General features: G+C 41.5%; 1 protein-coding gene across 4 annotated transcripts; it reads left to right on the top strand.

Annotated features, from left to right (window-relative positions):
- The first annotated feature begins 576 nt into the window (after window positions 1-576).
- LOC103824494 (P2R1A-PPP2R2A-interacting phosphatase regulator 1) lies at window positions 577-16,455 on the top strand. 4 transcript variants are annotated; one of them, XM_030228860.2, is made up of 10 exons: window positions 577-906; window positions 4,189-4,267; window positions 8,072-8,128; window positions 10,201-10,244; window positions 10,324-10,378; window positions 10,806-10,898; window positions 11,349-11,437; window positions 12,092-12,153; window positions 13,164-13,260; window positions 14,383-16,455. In XM_030228860.2, exons 1-10 carry the CDS (start codon window positions 758-760, stop codon window positions 14,540-14,542), a joined length of 885 nt encoding a protein of 294 aa, XP_030084720.1. In that variant the 5' UTR covers window positions 577-757; the 3' UTR covers window positions 14,543-16,455. The 4 variants fall into 4 exon arrangements, with proteins under 4 accessions (XP_030084720.1, XP_009098027.2, XP_030084722.1 ...); XM_009099779.4 differs by having other exon boundaries at window positions 12,089-12,153; XM_030228862.2 differs by lacking the exon at window positions 13,164-13,260.
- Window positions 16,456-18,767: the final 2,312 nt, after the last annotated feature.

Below are 18,767 nucleotides of genomic sequence, written 5' to 3'. Positions count from 1 at the left end.
CCAGAGAAGCTGTGGCTGCCCCATCCCTGAAGTGTCCAAGGCTGGGTTGGACAGGGCTCAGAACCACCTGGGAGGAAGGTCTACCTGCCCATGGCAGGGGATGGATCAAAATGGTTTCTAAGGGTCCTTCCAGTCCAAACCATTCCATGATTCTACAGTTAATGCCCTGTTAAGGCAAACCAGATTCTCCACTTCTTCCCAAGAGTTAGGAGCCTCAGCACCGTCCGCTAGCCAGGGTGGCATTTCCCCTCCAACCTATTTCACCACAACCTCCTCCAGGTATAAACTATGGCCACATGTAGCTATTAAAGTATTCTGAAAACGTTTGGTTTTATTCTTTATTCCTCGAGCTGTCTGGGCCTGCACAGAACCACCCGCTGGTACTTCTGCGAACGAGAACAGCTCGGTACGAGCTCAGGGGCGGAATTTTCGCTGTAGCGATCGGCGCAGTGTCCCGTGGCCGGAGAGCTCCACAGGACGAGCGCGCTCCGCTCCCCTCACGTCGGTCCCCTCACGCAGCCGTGCCCGAGCGGCCGTGGCCCGAGCGCTGCGCCTGCGCCCTGCGGCCGGGTCCGCCTGCGCTGGGGCCGGGCGGGGAGAGCGGCCCGGGGCCCGCGGGGCCGCGGGGGCTACGGCAATCAGCGGGAACAGCGGGCACGGGCCGCCCCCGGAGCTCCGGGATGCGGCCTCGCTGCTGCGGCAGCCCCCCCGCCCGCGGGCTCGGCAGGGCCGGGGCAGCGGCGGCTTGAGGCCGCGGATGGGCGGAGCGGGAGGAGCCGGAGCCGCCGCGATGGCTCAGGAGAAGATGGAGCTGGACCTGGAGCTGCCGCCGGGGAGCGCCGCGGCCCCGGGCGACGGCGGCGGCCTGAGGCGGTCGAACAGCGCCCCGCTCATCCACGGGCTCAGGTGAGGGGCCCGGGGGGCTCCCGGCCCGACCCGGCCGTGCGGGGGCTCCGGGGATGCTCCGCGGTGCCACGGGGAAAAGCGGGATCCTGAGCGCTGTCCCAGGCTGGGAGGGATTTAGGGAACATACCAACGTATGGAGGGGTGCGAGGAAGCCCGGGAAGACGGGCTTTGGTTTTACTGAAACGCTTTGTTTTCACCAAGGTCTGCTGTGTGTTGCAGAACACCGTCCGCAACGGCAGAGTTGTGGCTGTTCTTATGCATCGAATAACAATCGCAATGATTTCTGTAATGGATCGGGTCTGAACAAAATAAATCACTGCTCTGTATCATTACAACAGTAAATGCTTTCGGAACAACCAGGCAAATTTGGTCAGGAAGGTCATTTCACGGGACCTTGACGTAAGTTTTACATTTAGTGTAAAGCAGTGTGTCAGGTGGCCAGGAATTTTCCTGGGTGGTACTAATTTCTGTAGTATGCATTACTGAGAGAAATACCTTGTGCTGTATAGACAGTTGTGCTTGGATATTGCCACCAGCCTGTGGCAGGTCTGTTTGTGGGAGAGTTGGGTGTTTGCCAGGTCTGGCTCTCTTCAGTGAACAGGACAGAAAGTGTCAGTGGCAGGCAAGGGCAGGTAAAAGCTTTGAGACAGGTAGGGTTTCTTGAACAGTTTTGTTTGGGTGAGTTTATAACCCAAAGGGCTGTTGCTTGTCTCCTGTGGGCTGTTGAGAGCTTGGGAGATGCCCTATTTGCTACATGGTGTGGCTTCCCTCCAGCTGTAAGGTGGTCCATGTGCTGCTGCTGTTAGTGGCTTGTCTGCATTTGGGGAGAGCATATTGACAATAAGTTTCATAAACTGCAGTATATTAAATGATAAGTACTTCCTGGTGGATTGATTTTTTTTCCCTTTTCTGTTTCTGTAAGGAACTGGATATCAAGAGATTAAAAAATCTCACATACCTCTTTTACCAAAATGATTAACAGTGTCTGACAGTTCAGACCTAATACTTCTTCTTATTCTATTGTGATTTAACGTTAAGTGAATGTAAATTTTATTCTTTTACATAACCACAATGGAAAAACTGCCATTTTCCATTTTGATGCAGTATGGAAGGGTTGTGTATGACAGCTCTCCCCTGGGAGGTTTCTGAGCAGGTAAACTAATTGAGTAACTGAGACAAGACATTTTAAAAATCTCAGCCTTTTGTAAATTGGAAATTGAAAGACCCTTGGCTCTTAAAAAAAAAACCCTGAACAAATTATTTCATTCGGGGTTTGGGCAGATAGAAGGTTAAGCCTGAGCTCTTGCCTTGGCAGTGTGCATACACTATGGGTTAGGTGTTCATACAAATAAAACTAAAATGCCATTGAACTAATCTGAGGTGGTTGCAGTGGTTTGCCTGTTAGTTTGGAATTTTCCACCAGAATACTGTTTTTGCAAGATTGCAGCTCTTGGCAAGAAACTTCAGTTTTTCCCAGAATGGCTTTGTTGGGTAAACTGAAACAAAAGCTCTTGCTCTTACACAGCTTGCTTTTGCTTTTTCTCCTCTGCCTCTTGTTTTGACTTCTTCATTTTTTTAGTAGGGAATTTGGAAAATGAGTTGCCATAGATCCAGAGAACAGTTATAAGTGGAATATTTTCAATCACAAAAGTTACATTTCACAGAACTTTTAACTCTTGTTTTTGTGCCAAATAAAATTGGTTTTTGATGGGAACTGTAGTTTTCTGTGAAAAATAAGTCTGAGATTGGACCAGTTCTGGTGTTTTTGCCAGGGAGATTAAAGATAGGATTATTTGTAGGTCTTTTTTCTCTCCCTCTCTGCTAGTTAGCCCTGAATATTGGACTCAGTATGTGGTGATGTGGGACAGGATTGTTCCAACCTGTTTTCTTGACTCAGACCCTGGATTTCAGGATGTGCTGTTAGTCTTGTGTTTGCATGCCAACCAGTGCACTTAAACTGAAAAGAATTGTGGCTGGTGGCCTCAGCCAAAACTCATCTCTAAACATCATGTCATGGATCCCTTCAGTTTCTCCTCTTCCACCTCTGTCAAATGGCAGCTGTTTGATCTCTCGTGGGCGTGAACTGAGTGAAACTTCTTGGAAAATTGGAAATTATGTCTGGTCCCATGTACTTGACATTTTGGAGAAGGAGAGTCTATGCATTTTTCTTGGCAGAAAGTACAGTGCTTATGCCAGTTGCTATTGGCTTTTATTTCACAGTATAATCTTTATTTGTTTTTTATTTACAGCCATAAAAGCTGTCTAAAACTTATGTGTCTAACTGGTGTGTTTTAAACTAGAGGATTCTGATGGTGACACAATGGTGTGTCATGAAAGTGCAGTAGGATTGTCAGTCCTTACAGCAAGGTAGTGCTGTTGGTCAGGTTAGTTTTAAAGAAATTGTATTTTGGGGGGCTTTTGTTCATCCCAAATTAGCATCTGAAACAAAAAGATACCATGTGAATTCTTGTAATTTGAATCCTATTGCAGTCTTATATTTGGATTTGTTCACCCCAGTTCCTCATTGATTTTTGGGCATGGGGATTGTAGGGTTGTGGCTCAACATTTTTTTATGGTTGCTAGAAAAAAAAGTTAATTTCTGCAGTCGCATTCATTAAGAGCTGATCACTGGCTGTTGATAACATTGATGATGACATGACCAGTAAAACTTGCTTTAGGAATCAATAGAACTAAAATTGCCTTGAGAAAGAAGTTCATTTTTTGTCAGATAAATAATCCTATACCATTTCAATGGATACACTGCTGTGGGGCCTTAAAAACTGTGTTTACTGTAAGTTTAATTTAACTTCTGCTGGAAGAATGTTCAGAAGATATTAAATGTTTGTGGTGATAAGATTTATCAAGATACACTGTATTTTTTAATTCTGTTTTATCTGTGGGATCGAAGCTTGTTTCAGTTACTGCTTACAAGCCAGTTACTGCTTACAATACATTTGTTCTGTTGAATGACATTTGAAGCAATATACAAGCAGCAGCCATTCCAAACATAATAAATCCCCACAGTCTAAACAATTCTTCAATTATCCTGAAGACACAAAATGACTAATTGAAATCATTAATTGAAGTAGCTGGGAATTGGAGGATGAACGAGTTGATTTGCACTCTCTACCAACAAGCTGAAAGAGTTCTTACCTGCCTGTCTCTGGAGTGCTTTGTCTCCACAGGAGAGCTGTCACAGCGCTTGGAAGTGAGCTGATGTGAGGAGGGGCTCTCTGCTAGGAAGGAAATGGCTTTTGCACTGACGAGTGTTTCTTTTCGCAGCGATAACTGCCAGGTGTTCCAGGGCAGCGTCCTGCGCACCCGCAGGAACAGCACCACGGTCATGAATCGGCACAGCCTGGTAAGGACACTCCTGCACCCACCCTCAGCTGCCAGGCAGAAGTGTGCAAAGAGCAATGAACAAAATCAGACTGCAGTCTGTGCAACTAATACCACATTGCTTTCAGAAACAGGGCTCCGGACTGTGACATTAATATGCTGTAGCTGTAATGAAATGTTACTTAGAGATCATTGGGCTTGGAGAATGCTTGGATTTCATTGTGATCATAACTTTGCTCGTAAAATAGATGTTGCAAAGTAGAGTAAGAAAGGTAGCTTGCTAAGAAAACTGATTATATAACTGTACTGTTAACAATAATCAATGTCTTAAATGATTTCTGATGCTTAAGAAAAAAAGTGCAGACAAATACTCAGCTAGGTTGCATCTGTAACAGAACCAGAATAGTTATGTATAAGAAAAGATTGGTGGAAAAGCCTTTCTCCTGCTGGGATGAAAAAACTGAAAGAAAGTCAAGATTTCTTAATCAAGTCTCTTTCCTCATATTTTTAGGACACCAACTCAGTATAAATCAGTTTAGGATTGTGGTCAGGCAAGAGGAGAAAAAAACACAGGCGAAAGCTCAGTTTATTGTGTTTACTCCTGAAGATCCCCAGTTGTTAGGCTAAAAAGATGCTAATTCAGGATGCCTTGCCCAGAACTTGCTGGGAAGCAGGAGCTAATTCACTGATGGGCTGCTTTTCTGCCTGCCCCTCATAAATGTTGCTGTCTCCTGGACTTAACCAGTGTTTCCATCTTCATGGAATGATGTTCCTAACCCTTCCCCTCACACTAATGTTATTAAAAAGTGTCCTTCTTCACTCTCAGCTGACCAGATGCTGACAAAACACATGCAATTTTACTTACACTGAAAATCAAGTTCCCCACTGACTGTTCCCCAGTGCCTTGTCTGCTTTGAAATGATCCTATGAGTTATAATCTGGGTTATGGTTCTGTTGAATATGGCAGGGAGGATGGAATTGGAAAGGATCTTAGAGATTCTTGTCCTTCTGTGGTCTTAAACCAGGATCATCCACAGATAAATGATTTTGTGATAGAATTAAACTTTCAGCATCAAGGACCCTAAGCAACCTTCCCTGGTATTCTTCCTATTGCAAAGAAGTACATTTAGTTTTATGATGTTAGAGACATTCTAAGGAGCTAGATCACATCTACTTTTCAAAACCTCCTTCTTTGTATTTAAGAAAACCAATCCAAGTTTTACTGCGCAGTGTAAACTGTAAGAGGGTTAAAAGATTCAGTAAGCAACTGAAACTTCTTTATTACAAGTATTACAAGTACACCTTAAATTTTGTGTTCTGTTAAACTTTGTGGAAGAAAAGTTGATTAGTGTTTGTCTAATCTGTGTGGTGTTCCCTGTCAGGGGAACAATGGGAGTTGCTAAAATCTCTGGTAACTGGAGGTCATACACCATCAGCTCGATCTTCAGTGCTGTCCCAGTTGCTCAGCTGAATTCCACAATCTGTTTTTGGAGTAGCTTCTCCAAGTCTCAGACTTCAGCTGGTTTATAATGATGTCTGCAGGGGCAGTGGTGTCATTTGGGCTGGGGCTTGATCTGCAGTTTTCTGACACTACACGTAATTGCCAAGGAAGGGTTAACCAGGCTCTGCAGTATCTGCAGTTTATTTTCTTCCAGGAGATACCAATGAGTAAATGTTTTGATGTTTTTTTGATTTGTTTTGCACGGCTGGGGTTTTTGTTTTGTTGCTTAAGCAGAGCAGTCAGTCTGTGGTTAGATGTTTAGGTGCTATTTCAGCAGAAGCTGATGTTAAATTTTTTCTATTTTTTTTTTTTTTTCTAAGCCGTGTAGTTTCTCTGCTGGGCTCAAGTGTCTGTGCTGCGGGAGGCAGAGGGCACTGCAGGGCAGAGGCACTGGGGCAGTCCCTGCTCACCTGGGCAGTGGCTCCTGCCAGCCTGGCACTGCTGAAACTTTACCTGCATTGGAGCACAGTATCTGACACACTGGAGTAGGGGGAAGGTCATAATGTAATAGTTTGTAATGTTTTTATTAAGCTTTTTGCTCTCTTAAAACAATGGGGATTTGATAGCATAATTTTAATATATGAATTCAGTTTAGCAAGTATCCTTTGAAAGTGACAGGTTTCTTTTCACAAGAATTAAATCAAAGGATGCAAACAGAGCAAAAGTGAGTTTTACACACTGACAAAGCAAGGGTGATGACTTGTTGGAATCAAGATGTAGGATCCTCAGAGCTCTATTAGTGCATCAGACCCTGCAGAGGAACACTTAATTGTCTTTTTACATTTTTTGTTTTATACTGCAAGCCACTGGTTTTTTACATATTCTTTTAATGTCAAACCTTAAAGTATGTGGATCACAGTCATAAAATTAGAATATAATGAGTGGAACAAATGCATTTCTACTGTGGAATGACAGAGTGAATAGGCAGGAATGCACTATTGTCCAAATCCTTTTCTGTGTGTGAGAATCAAGGTCAGCTCAAGGTCTGCATTGGCTGGTGCAGCTTGGAGGAATTTTTATTAAGTGCACAGGGTTTTTGGGAACCCAATATAATAGTAAAGGTGACCTAAACTGGACCTTAAAAGTAGCAAATCAAGATAGTATAGTTTTGGACTTTAGTAATATGTATTATGATGACTAAATTCTGGCACAAATGTTAGTCATCCTCTGTGTGAGCCTGATAGGCTGAATTCTTTTGTGAGAAGCAGGGTGTGATGTCTTCATGTTTGTTTTTTTAGAAGGAGGGTTCTGGATGTATGAAGCATTAACAGTCTGTGCTAACTTACCCTGTCGGGCAGCAAAATCCTTGCATTCTCTGTGGCACTGATTGGAAGATGGTGCAGTAACAGTTAACTGAGTGTTAGTTCTCCAGCTTCTACATGATGAAGAGCTCTAGTAATGTTTTGTGAAGCAGATGAAGCCTTATAATGAATGAAGTATAAAAACACCTATAATAATGCAAGCCTTAGTTGCTGAACACATCCATTTTTATTTTTTGGAAGAATTGTGAAGTTAAACCTCTATTTAAGGCTTAGGTTTAGAATTTTTGTTCCCTGAATGGCTATGACATAAATAAACTGAGGGCTGACAATGTGATGGGTGGGAAATTTATGAAAGAAAATGATATTTTGAGAAAATAATCACTTTAAATTACTCGGTTTTGGCTGTGCAGTTTTAGATCATAGCATTCCAGTGAGATCTTGATGCAAAACTGTCAACATTAACAGAAGACCATTTTTAGTGAAGTCTTCTCTGATTTCACCCAAATTGGTGAAGCTCTTGAGAAACCATAAAGAAAGTGTTTAACTCTTTGTTAGACGTCTAATAGCTAATTTTTTTCACTTGTCAAAGTAATCATTTATAAGCAGACAACAATCCAGGAACCTTTTTGTACAATTTGTTGCTTTGGCTTTGTATTTCAAGGGATCTATTGGGGAGCTTTCTGGACCACTTAAATGAAAATAAATATTCTGAGTCACATGAAGGAAAATATATATGCCAGCATATATACTAGGGGTGACAGTGTGCTAGTGAAAAGCAGCTCTATTCTGTGGGGAAAGCTGTCAGTTCTAGTTGCCTGGAAATGGAATGGAGGCCAGGCTGATACCAATTAGCATCTGTGAGCTTACAAAGCAGTATAATATGGAAATACATATTAACATGCAAGAACGCCACATTCTTGCAAGTAATGTAGGTTATATATACACTGAGAATATTATAAGCCATACGGGTTTTTTTAGTTTGGGGCAACACTATTTACTGACATTTCTGTGGCACCCTTCCCTCCCTTCTGTACTTTCAATTGTGTGTGACTTTGTTTTGCAGTTTGTGCCATCATCTCCTATCCGTATTCCTAGCAGCCGTCTTCATCAAATCAAACAAGTAAGCACAGATTCTTCTAAATGAGTTTTTTATAGGTGGCAGGGGTTTTGTTTGCAGTCAATGTTTAATGTCCTTCAGCTGGCTGTAGATTTTATTTTCAAACTGCCTGCCCAGTTCCACGTTTCATGAAGCAAAATGCATCTTACAGCAAGGAGAAGATTTAAGCAGAGAGAGGATTCTTAAAATGGACATTTTAGAAAGGAAACCTTTAATGTAAACCCTTAGGGTAAAGTTTCACCAAGTTTCTGGCAGCAGTGCCAGCATAAATATTCGGGGCCAATAACAAAGTGTTCCTTAACTTGTGTTGCCACAAGACTCTTGTGCAGCCAGAAAATGAGCAGGATAAGGAAGCACTCTGGCTGAAAAATAGTCTGTACTCTTCTGGCTGGGCTATTTTTCATCTGTATAATTTTCTTATCCAGATCCCTGTACTTGTGCTGTCACAGCAGGAATGGAGGGGGAAGGGCAGCAGAGCAAACACTCAGGAAGGGGGGTGGTGTGGGGAATATCTGAACAGGCTCAAATAGCTCTGCTCCCAGCCAGCACACCGCAGGCTGAGGACTCCAGCTTTAAAATCAACAAGCTTCAACTCTTGTGTCTCCTTCATTTTATATCTCCACTTTTTGACAGTAGAATGGTTATAAAATTGGCTTGGAGATTCTTTATTTTTTAATTTTTTTTTTTTTTTAGCTGGCCAGTTTTCAATGGACAGGCTTGATTTTTACTGGGTCAAAAGTTAAGAAAACAATTTAATGCTTCAAGCGGCATTTTTAGGGTATGGTGCCTGAGTGGTGGAAGGCACTTCTGCTTCCTACCTCGGTTATTTAAGGTAGTTGCACAGTAATCCTGAAGAAAATAACTGCTTCCTTTCATTATGTAAATAATTTACTGGCTTGAGTAGACTCTGAAGCACTCAGGTCTTTTGTACAGCTCTTTTTATCAACATAAAAACGCTTAGGATTAATATGTAAATATCATAGAATCATAAATTAGTTTGGGTTGAAAGAGACCTTCAAAGGTCATCTAGTCCAGCCCCCCTGCAGTGAGCAGGGAGATATAATGAGAAATATGCTGGGAGCAAAGGAATGAACTGTTGTGGCTCTGCTCTATTACCTGAAGTAAAATTTGATAATTCAGTCTTCTGGAAAATGCTTCTGAATTGATGTTTGTGTCATCCATTTATTGAAGCAAACAGTGTAATTTCCTAATTTGTGTTTGAGCTTTAGATTCACTAGTTGGAATTAATTCCTTGTCCTGTATACTCACTGAGAACCTGTGTGAGTCACTTCTGATCTCTTTCAAATCTGTGCAAATTATCACACAGGTGAAGAAGTTAGACTATTCCTACTTATGATGAGGATTGTGAAGATGTTTACTTGAACTTTTACTCTTGAATTAGGGAACCTACTCATTTCCCTGAACAAACTAGGTAGCATTCAGTTAATTTTAAGGAATGGTGTCTGCCTAAGAGATTGAGTCTCTTAGGCAGACTAATACAACTAATATTTGTATTAGTTTAATTTTATATATTTGATCAATTTTAATAGTACTTTATGGAGTTTTTTAGAAAAAAACCCTCACTGACTCCTGAATTCATTGTGTGCAATGCAGTGTATTGCAAATGAGATGCTGACAAGCATCTAGTTAGTCACTAATCCGTAGAATCAGGTAAGAATCCAGCCATGTTTTGTGGTTTATCTGTACTAGCATCCCCTTTGTAAAATGAAATTACTCAAGACTGCATAAAGGTGCTCTGGCATGTGCAGAATTTCTGGTTCATACTACCATTATTCAGTTTGGTAGCTACTTCTTGGTTAGTAATGAAAATAAAGTTGCTTGGGAAACAACCAGCTCACATAAGCACTTCTTGCATTATGGTCTCTCCTGCTACATCTTCCTCATCCTCTCCTCCTCACTCCTTTCCACAGATGAGAACTTGAGGTTATTGTTGCTTAACCGAGTTGAATTAAGTTTTCCACATACCAAAGTGAAGTGAAACCACAGCTTTTCTGATTTGCTGGAACAAAGTGGGGTTTTTTTTGACCTTACTTCTTCATGTGCTAATCTTTTAGGAGGAAGGAATGAATTTGCTGAACAGGGAAACCGTTCGTGAAAGGTGAGCACTAAGGCAAAGCAGAACAGTCACTGCAGCCATCTGTGGGCCCAGGACAATACATTTCTTTTCTTCTTTATAGAGAAGTGCAAGTAGCAATGCAGATGAGCCACTCATGGGAGGAGAGCTTGAGCCTGGTAATGCATTCATGCTTTAATTTGTGTTTCTATCATCAGTATCAGGACACTAGAGACTTTCTCACGTCAACATTTCCTTTGATAGTTTGACCTACAGTCAAGTTGTTATCATAGTACTGCTTTTGATCAACAATCTATCACACTAACAAGGCATAGAATTATCAACTGTTCAAGGTACATGTGGGTTACTTGGGCTGCTGTGTGAAAAGGAAATTGCATGGATGTCTGCCTATTCAAATTTTCTTCCATGTTCTGATACTCTCCATGTAATGTTTAAGGCATTTTTTTTTTTTGTTAAGCATAAGCTCATAAATGGCTGCCTAATATTTGTTGATATCATGGAGGATAACTTTGGGATTTTGCACCAATCAGTCCTTTTCTTGTTAAGGTACCTGCTTGTAAGATTAATTATGTGTACTGTTTACAGAGTGACAATGATTTTGAAAAATCACTATCACCAAAGCAAGTAGACTTTGTTCCAGTTTCTCCAGCTCCTTCACCTACACGAGGAATAGGGAAGGTGAGCAAAATGTGGTAATAATGGTTTTATCTTAAGTAGAGTTAAATAAATTCAACCAAATTAGTAGCAAAAGATTAAGCCACCTGCTCCTTTCTACCTCAGCTGCAAACAAGAAACTAGAGAGTAAATAAAACCCCCTAAAACCCCAAACCAGAAAATACCAGCTGCTCATGTTGTGGATGTGAATTTCTGTGGGGTGTTCAGCTGTTATGCTGTGGTTAATAAAAACCAAGTAAGTCTGTTTAACCAGAGTACAGTGAAATAAATCTGCATGAAAATGGATCTGTCCAATTTTTTTTTCCTCAGTAGCAAAAAGTGATGTCTCAGTGTAGCCAATGACTGGCTGCTGAATTTGATACTGGGTTGTTTATTTCTCTGCAGTTAAGCATCAATTGTTACCGCAAAGGAGTGATACAGTATTTATAATAACACAAACTCTTTTCCTCTCAGCAATGTTTCTCACCATCTTTGCAAAGTCTGGTGAGCAGCAGTGGGTTGCCTCCAAGTCCCAGCCCAAGTCCAACCAGGAGATTTTCTAGGTAAGTCACCAGATCATAGCAATGATAGAAAATTATTCTATAATGATAGAAAATTAATGTAGCTTCTTCATAGTAGGCATTTGAAATATCAGAATTTGTTGCATCCATAATTGATTTCTGAGCACAAACACAATTTCATCTACTCATGTAGACTTTAGATTTTACAGTGTTGTAAAACATTTGTCAAAATCCTCATGTCATAGTGTTGGGAAATGGGCTGCGTTGTGGCATCTGTCTTCCCAGTGTAGTCTCTATATTGCTCTCATTCACATCTTTAGTAATTGAATTCTGAGGGAAAGAAAACACAAACAGATTTAGGGTTTGTTACTCCTTTGAGTGATGTGGGCATACAATTAAATTTTACTAGGCCCTCACAGTTCAGCCTGTCAGCTGAGATGTAGTCAGTGCCTGGATGAGAGCTTTTTGACTGTCCCAGTTGTGAAATAATGTAATTAAACACTTCCTGCTCAGTTCTGTCCTTCCTGGCCTATCTTCAGAGGGGAAAAAAAAGGACATTTTTGGATAAGCTGTTTTAATGCTTATTTCCTTAGTGGTTTCCACCCGGTAGTTTGTTTTCTGAGTATCTTTTGATTCTTTTTTCAATCTTTCTCTTTCAATGATGATCTCAGTGCAGCATTTGTCTTCTTTTAGCAGGAGAAGCCAGAGCCCAATTAACTGCATTCGACCAAGTGTTCTTGGATCAATCAAAAGAAAAGGTACAGTAATTGGGTTTGGCAAATACAATGGGCCAACTGGTTAGTTATATAGTAATTCCTATAGCTTTCTTCATAATTCTGTCCAGTTGGCTGATACTTCAAAAAGTAACTAGAAATAGAAGATATTACACATAATGAAACAGAGAAATCATTAAATTTGATTTTACTATATCATAAAGCTTTAAATTCCATAAAGCTAATAATTGTTTTGTTCTAATTCCTCCCCATTGCTGTGGTCATATAGATGTGATAAATAATCTGGTGCAACCTGCTTAACAAAACAATAAATACAACTATTGGTATATTTAAGTTAAATAGAAAACTTTGAAAGTCCTGGTTAACTGAAGCACACAGGTACTGTACATTTAAAATAACTCTTCAAAACCCAAAGCTGATGCACAGGCCTGGTAGGAACCTTACAGCTTTATTAGGAAATGTTTCTCTGTCTTTTTGCATTTTTCTTCAAGTTTAACTTCTGGAAATTTTATTGCACCTATTTTTATATCTTCAAGCCTCACCTCTGTTACAGAACATCTCTGGCTCTGAGACAACTGCTACAACACTTTCGACTGAGTACTGTCATAGTCTTTTTAAGCATATATCTATCCCCTCCTCTTCCAGAGTGCTTGGAAATCAAAGTCAATAGAAAAGTTTTGTGATCATTCTGGAGCTTGTTCCTTTTCCTTATTTTCAGCTTCTCTACTCTGCTGGAGCTGGTCAATGAAGTGATAGCTGGGTAAACTGAAACAAAAGGATTATTCTTCACTACTGAAGAATAAATATCTGATATCTAAGCCTTAGTTAATTATTCACTGAACTGTACTGAAGCTTGGACAAAATGGCTCCTGAAAATAGACAGTCTTTAAAATTTCAGCATCTAAATTCTATGTTCAACATATGAAATATTGTAAGTTTGAACCTCTATTCTCTTTGCTCTGTTGAAGTACATTGAAAGTAGATTTTAGTTTAGGTGAGTTGTAATTTTTACCACTCAATATCTCTTCCCAAAGGTGTAACAGAGATGGAAGATCACCCAAAAAGATTATTCCAAGGATCCACCACCATGCTAACCCCCGAGGCTGCACATCAGGCGGACCTTGGGGCATGGTAAATCTGGGCTCTTTATTGTCCCTTCACCAGAAGCATTACAATTTTTTTTTTCTCTAGCAGTGAGAATACTTGAAGTTTTTTGTGCTGGTTTTTGTCTTTTTTTTAATAGATATGCCTCATAATGTTACAGCACTGAAATTATCACAGTAAACAGGCAGCAATGTTCCCTAGAATTCTGCAGTTTCTAGGCCTGGCTGATAACATGGGTTGTAAGCATGTTTAGGAAAAGACACCTCATGGATGATAGCTTTTGGAGTCTGATTCAAATTGCAATCAAATGTGAATGCTGATGCTTTTTGGGTGAATTGGGTTTTTTCTCTCCCTTGTTCTTAGTCACAGAGGAATATGAGTCTGTCTGACCCTCCCTGGAGGATCAGAGGAGCTGGGAGGAGATAAAAAGTACTTTGTTAAAAATTGTAGTGATTGGTAGTAGCAAGGGATTTTGGTTTAGTGTTTTAGTCAAAAGGTTAATCGTACATAGGGTGTGCCCACACAACTGTCAAGGGCTGTTCACTGTATTTCTGTCTTTTTGCCTCTCAGCTGATGTACAAGTCATGCAGAAGCTTTGAGTAGCAATAGCAAAATAGATGTTTTAAAGGTACTTTAAAAACATCTTTTTTGCACACCCTGTTTATGGTGGGGTTAGCAGTGTGGGTTCAATTGCTGCCTCTTGGTGTAGGAGATGGTAATTTTAAAATAATCACTCTGCTGCTATCACTGATGACATATCAACTGTAGTTATGAATTTGTGTCCTGTGACATACATAGTACAATGGAAGAGGGACAATTTATCATTGGCTCTCTTGGCACAAAGGCCTCAGGCTGTTGTGCTGGCCCAGGGCTTTGAGGATGGAGTAAAGCTGGAGTGGATTTTGGTCTGGAACTTCTGATCTGTGCCCAATTTTTGGGTGAGCAAAGGAGAAAATGGGCAGAGTGTCCTGTGTGAGTCTGGAAGTGACTGTGTGTGTGGCTGCAGGGGTGTTTCAGGTCACAGGACTTGCTGCTCCTTCAGAGCTGCACACATGTGTTTAGAATGGCTTTGTGGTGATTTGGGCTGGTTTTGGGCACTTACCTGAGCCAGTGCCTCGTTTCTCAGCCCTGGTGTCGCTCTGTTTTCAGTCTGTCCTCGCACACCCTGGATGACAACAGGAGCAGTGCAGGCTCCTCTTGTGACTCCCCAGCTGAAGCTGGCACCAGCACAGACTCTCCAGTGTCACTCTCTGACTCCAGATCCCCGTTTTTGCCAGTGGATCTCATGGCCAAGTTACCGATGAACTGAGGAGCAGGAACCTGCTGCTGGACACCGGGAGACAGGCGGATATCGCCCCGACTTTCTGTTGTGTGTGACCCATTCTGTTCCTCATAGGAACTTCCAGCAATGTCATTACTGCTAGAAAACTTCCAGAACAGTTCCTTGAGGAGGAATTCACCTTTCTAGTGATTTGTATGACATTTACTGCAATACAGAAGCGTTTGGGCTGCAGACACGTTGGGTGCTCACGTCAGTCAGCAGGCAGGTTTGCAGTGATGTGATCTCCTTGGCATGAGTCACAAACACTGGACTTGTGTCCTGCTTGTGGAAGACTTGGCTTGCCAGCAGCCTCTGTCCTCCCTGCCTGTGGAGGAGCAGATAACTCACATTTGTCCTCAGCCTAAAACCAATGAAGCAGCTTACTAATTGTTTCTATTCCCAGAGTGTTAGATCTTTATATTTTTTTTCTTCTTCATATGAAAGGGAGAAAATTGAAGGGAAGAAATTGATTATTATTAATATTATTGTGTTCTGTTATGATTGGCTCTTAAACAATTTTGTGTTCCCGTGGATGTCAGAAAATAATAAGTTGGTAAATTGTCAAATTTATATGTTGGATTTCATTCATGATCAGGACTGCTGTTGTGACTAAATCTAAATTAGGTGTGTAACCTTCTTCTGAGGTTTTGTATCTGGCATTTGTTTCTTTTTCTTCCCCATTTAGATGATGTATAGGAGTGGTAGATGCTCTGTTAAAGGTCTTTTAATAGGGAAAAATAGTGACAATATTTGGAAAAATGCATTAAATCCTGAGATTGTAGTATTTAGTACTTCAGAAATGCATTATTTTAAGTCAGTATTTGTCTTCATATATGACAGATACGGTGAGGAATCTTGAATGCCTTTTTACAGCCTGAGGCCATCAAACATATTTAATCTATATTTAATTTCCTGATGTTGCTTCCTCAGACAATGACATCAAGTCATTTCTGCTGTTGAAAACTTCAGATGCTGATTGGAAGCCTGGAATCCGGAAATCTGAGATGCTTGAAAAGTCAGTGTGTTGAGATATCCTGATCTCCCCAAGCAGGAGGAAGAATTTGCAGACCCCCCTATGAACAGCTGTCTGGGATTTTGCAGTGACACCCTCATTGGGGTTGTGCAGCTGAACTCCCCCAGCTGAGTCCCTTTTTGTACGTGTGTGTGCATCTGTGCTATGTGGTTTCCAGCCTTCTCTCCAGAGAGGTTAAGAATGAAGCAAAATGTTTTATTTTTAAAGGCTAAATCTTTGTAGTGTGTCATAAAGTGAGAAAAGTATGGAAACTTCCTCAAGTAGGAGAAAAACCTCCCCTGAGCCCTGTTGTGAAAGATTCACATGGATGAAGCTTTGACAGCAGCCATCAAAATGAGAAAGGGATGACTTGGAGTGCAAAGACCTGGCAACCTGAGGGCCAGTGACCCATTTCTGTGTGTCCTTATTGTAGAGAAAAAATAGAATGTATTTAATAGTCTGACTCTGTTCTAGTTAACATACAACATGGTTTACTTCTGGTATCATTCCTCTTAAATTATTGTAATAATCACCCTGCTGGTTGCAGTCCCTCCCCAGTCCAGCTGCCCTTTGTCCCCGAGCAGAGGCACACGGGAGTGCTGGGCTCTGTTTGCTCTCTCTGCTGAGGCCAAGTTTGGCTTTGCAGTTTCACGTTTGTGCCAGAGAGTTGCTGTGCCACCACTCTTCTGTAGTGACAGCAAGACTTTTTTTTTTTTTTAAATCTTGCTTATTTCTCAAGAAGGAACCTCCTGTTGTCTCTTCCAGTCTTTGTTAGAAGACACATCAGTATAGGGGGGTTTATTAGCTGAGTGTGGGTCAACTTGTCTCTTTTCTGTTGAATATTTATGCTATTTTTCAAATAAGTGCCAATAAATGGAAAATAAACATGTTTTGCTGTTTCTGCACTTTTTTAGATAACCATAATCTTGTTTCCTTCTGGGATCAAATGCTTTATTTTAAAATCAGAATATCTCTTGTAATTTAGTTCCACCCAGTCTAGTTAACATGCAAGCAGGTATGAAAATCTGCAGCAGACTTACCTTGTTTTCCTTGTGCAATGCTGTCTTGCAGGTCTGTGACAACTCTAGGAATAAAGAAGAATAAACCCAAACATTTTTGAATACAAGTTACATGTGTCCCTAGTTTATACCTAGAGGAAGTTGTAGTAAAATAAAAATGACAGAAGCTTCTGCTTTCTGATAGGAAGTACTGAAGGTCTTAACTCTTGGGAAAAAGTGGGGAGTCTTTGTGGTTTGCTTTAATAGGGCAGTTAATCATAGGATTATGGAATGGGTTGGGTTTTAAGGATATTAAAAACCATCTCATTCCACCCCCTGCCAGGGGCAGGGACACTTCCACCAGACCAGGTTGCTCCAAGTCCAACCCAGCCTTGGACAGTGCCAGGGATGGGGAGTCCACAACCTCTCTGGGTTAATTAATGCTGTTGAGGAGAGTGAAATAGTTATTTATCTGAATCTGCTCCTTTCCCTGCTTTTGGAAAACAGAAACTTCATGGAAATTGTGGGAAAGCAAGTCAGAGTTTTATTTCCACGTTACCAAGAAGCTGCAGTTTCACTCCCTGGAGTCCAGTGACACATACAGAAGTTTTTTTCCACTGAAATGAAAAATTCTGGAATCAATTATACTCCAGAATATGTATCTGGATACAGGGAACTAGGATGTTCTACAATGCACATAATCAACCCTGTACTTGTCTAGTAACTCATGCTTTTAATATTGCCTGTGCTTCTCTCTGCCATGAATGGCACCTTCCAGAAATCACCCTTGGGTTTGGCACTTGCTTGGTCTGGTTGAAAATTATCCTGCAGGATTTGTTGGCAGTTAAATCAGATCTTGGGCTGTTGTGTCTTCCTTGACAAAGGATGAGTGTTTTCCTTCCTTCCACCTCCTCCAGAGTGACACAGTTGCTGAGGGAACGCCAGTAACCGTGCCAGTGCTCAGGGGGCTGTATTTTTGGAATGAGCCCTTTAGCAGAGGGATAGATACTTCCCTCTGGAAGAGAGGTACAAATGCCAGGAAAAATGAGCCTCTGCCTCAGCTAGATTGACTTGCAGGATCTTCTGTGTGCTGCCAGCGAGGCAGGTGACCTGAATGCTCAGCTGAGCAACTGCCCAAGGTCCTCCTGAGATCAGGGTAAGAACTCAATCCTAAATTCTTACTTCTCTCCTTTTTTCAGAAAACTTGCATGTAAATGATCACTGACCCATAGACACAAAACAAGTCTCCAAAGCCTGGTGAGACTGAGATATTTCCATTTATAAATGTGTGCTGTGGTTCCTGTATCAATGCTGTTTGTCAGTCCAGCTCTGCTATTGTGCAATGATTTGCTGGTGAAGTGACTGGAGGGACCTCCAGCACTCCCTGATCTTGAGAACAGCTTGTGCCTCCCTTAGCAGTCATCATTTCAGAAATGTTCACTTTATGCTGTTGTATTCTTGCATATGCTGGAGTTGTAACTCATTTACTTAAAATAGAGAGCTTCAGGAGTCATAATTAAACTGTGTGAGCTCTTCCTATCCTCTTTTAAGCAACCTTTCTCATCACCAACAGGCAGATGGAGTTTAAGTTGATCCCTCTTCTCCTGGAAGCAACAAGTTAAAATATTTGTACATGCAACTGAATGTTTACAGCTACAGCACTGTAATTAAAACCTTACTGACACAGAAAGGAGTGCTTGGCAAGAATCCTTTTCAATAACTGGGTGTAAAAATTGTCACCTCGGGTTCATTTCCTAGGAGTGACTGTTTTACCAGTACAAGTGGAGCCTCCCCATTTCTGCATATCTGGTGGGAGCATCCTTGTTTGATAAACTTGAGAGCAGTTGCCATCCAGCCCAGGCCTTGCTCAGGAGATTCTTTTCCTCTGGCATGGAGCACTCGAGGCAGACACCCTACATCCCAAAGACCCAGACCCCCCACACACCTTGAGACTGCTGAGACTGCTTCCACCACTGGGGCTTTGTGGTAGAAGCACAAGAAAGGAGGTGAAAAAAATAAGCTGAAGGAGAATAACCTTGTTTGACTTCCTGTAGCTGGCTCGGGAGCAGAAATTTCAGAAGGGGGGAGGAGTTGGGTGCATTGAAACCAAAACCGAAGACAGCCTCCACACCCCTTTGTGCTGGCTGCCCTGTGTCTCTCAAGGAACTGGTGAGACATCCCCAGTGCCACAAAGATTCCTCAG

Source organism: Serinus canaria, chromosome 4A (assembly GCF_022539315.1).
Source record: "Serinus canaria isolate serCan28SL12 chromosome 4A, serCan2020, whole genome shotgun sequence".
Taxonomy (NCBI): domain Eukaryota; kingdom Metazoa; phylum Chordata; class Aves; order Passeriformes; family Fringillidae; genus Serinus; species Serinus canaria.
This window is presented reverse-complemented; position numbering and strand designations above follow the sequence as displayed.

Coding starts and splice junctions, on each gene's coding strand:
- LOC103824494 (XM_009099779.4), top strand. CDS start 758: ATGGGCGGAGCGGGAGGAGCCGGAGCCGCCGCGATGGCTCAGGAGAAG. Junction 907..4,188: donor CCGCTCATCCACGGGCTCAG/GTGAGGGGCCCG, acceptor TTCTTTTCGCAG/CGATAACTGCCAGGTGTTCC. Junction 11,438..12,088: donor CCAACCAGGAGATTTTCTAG/GTAAGTCACCAG, acceptor GTCTTCTTTTAG/CAGGAGAAGCCAGAGCCCAA.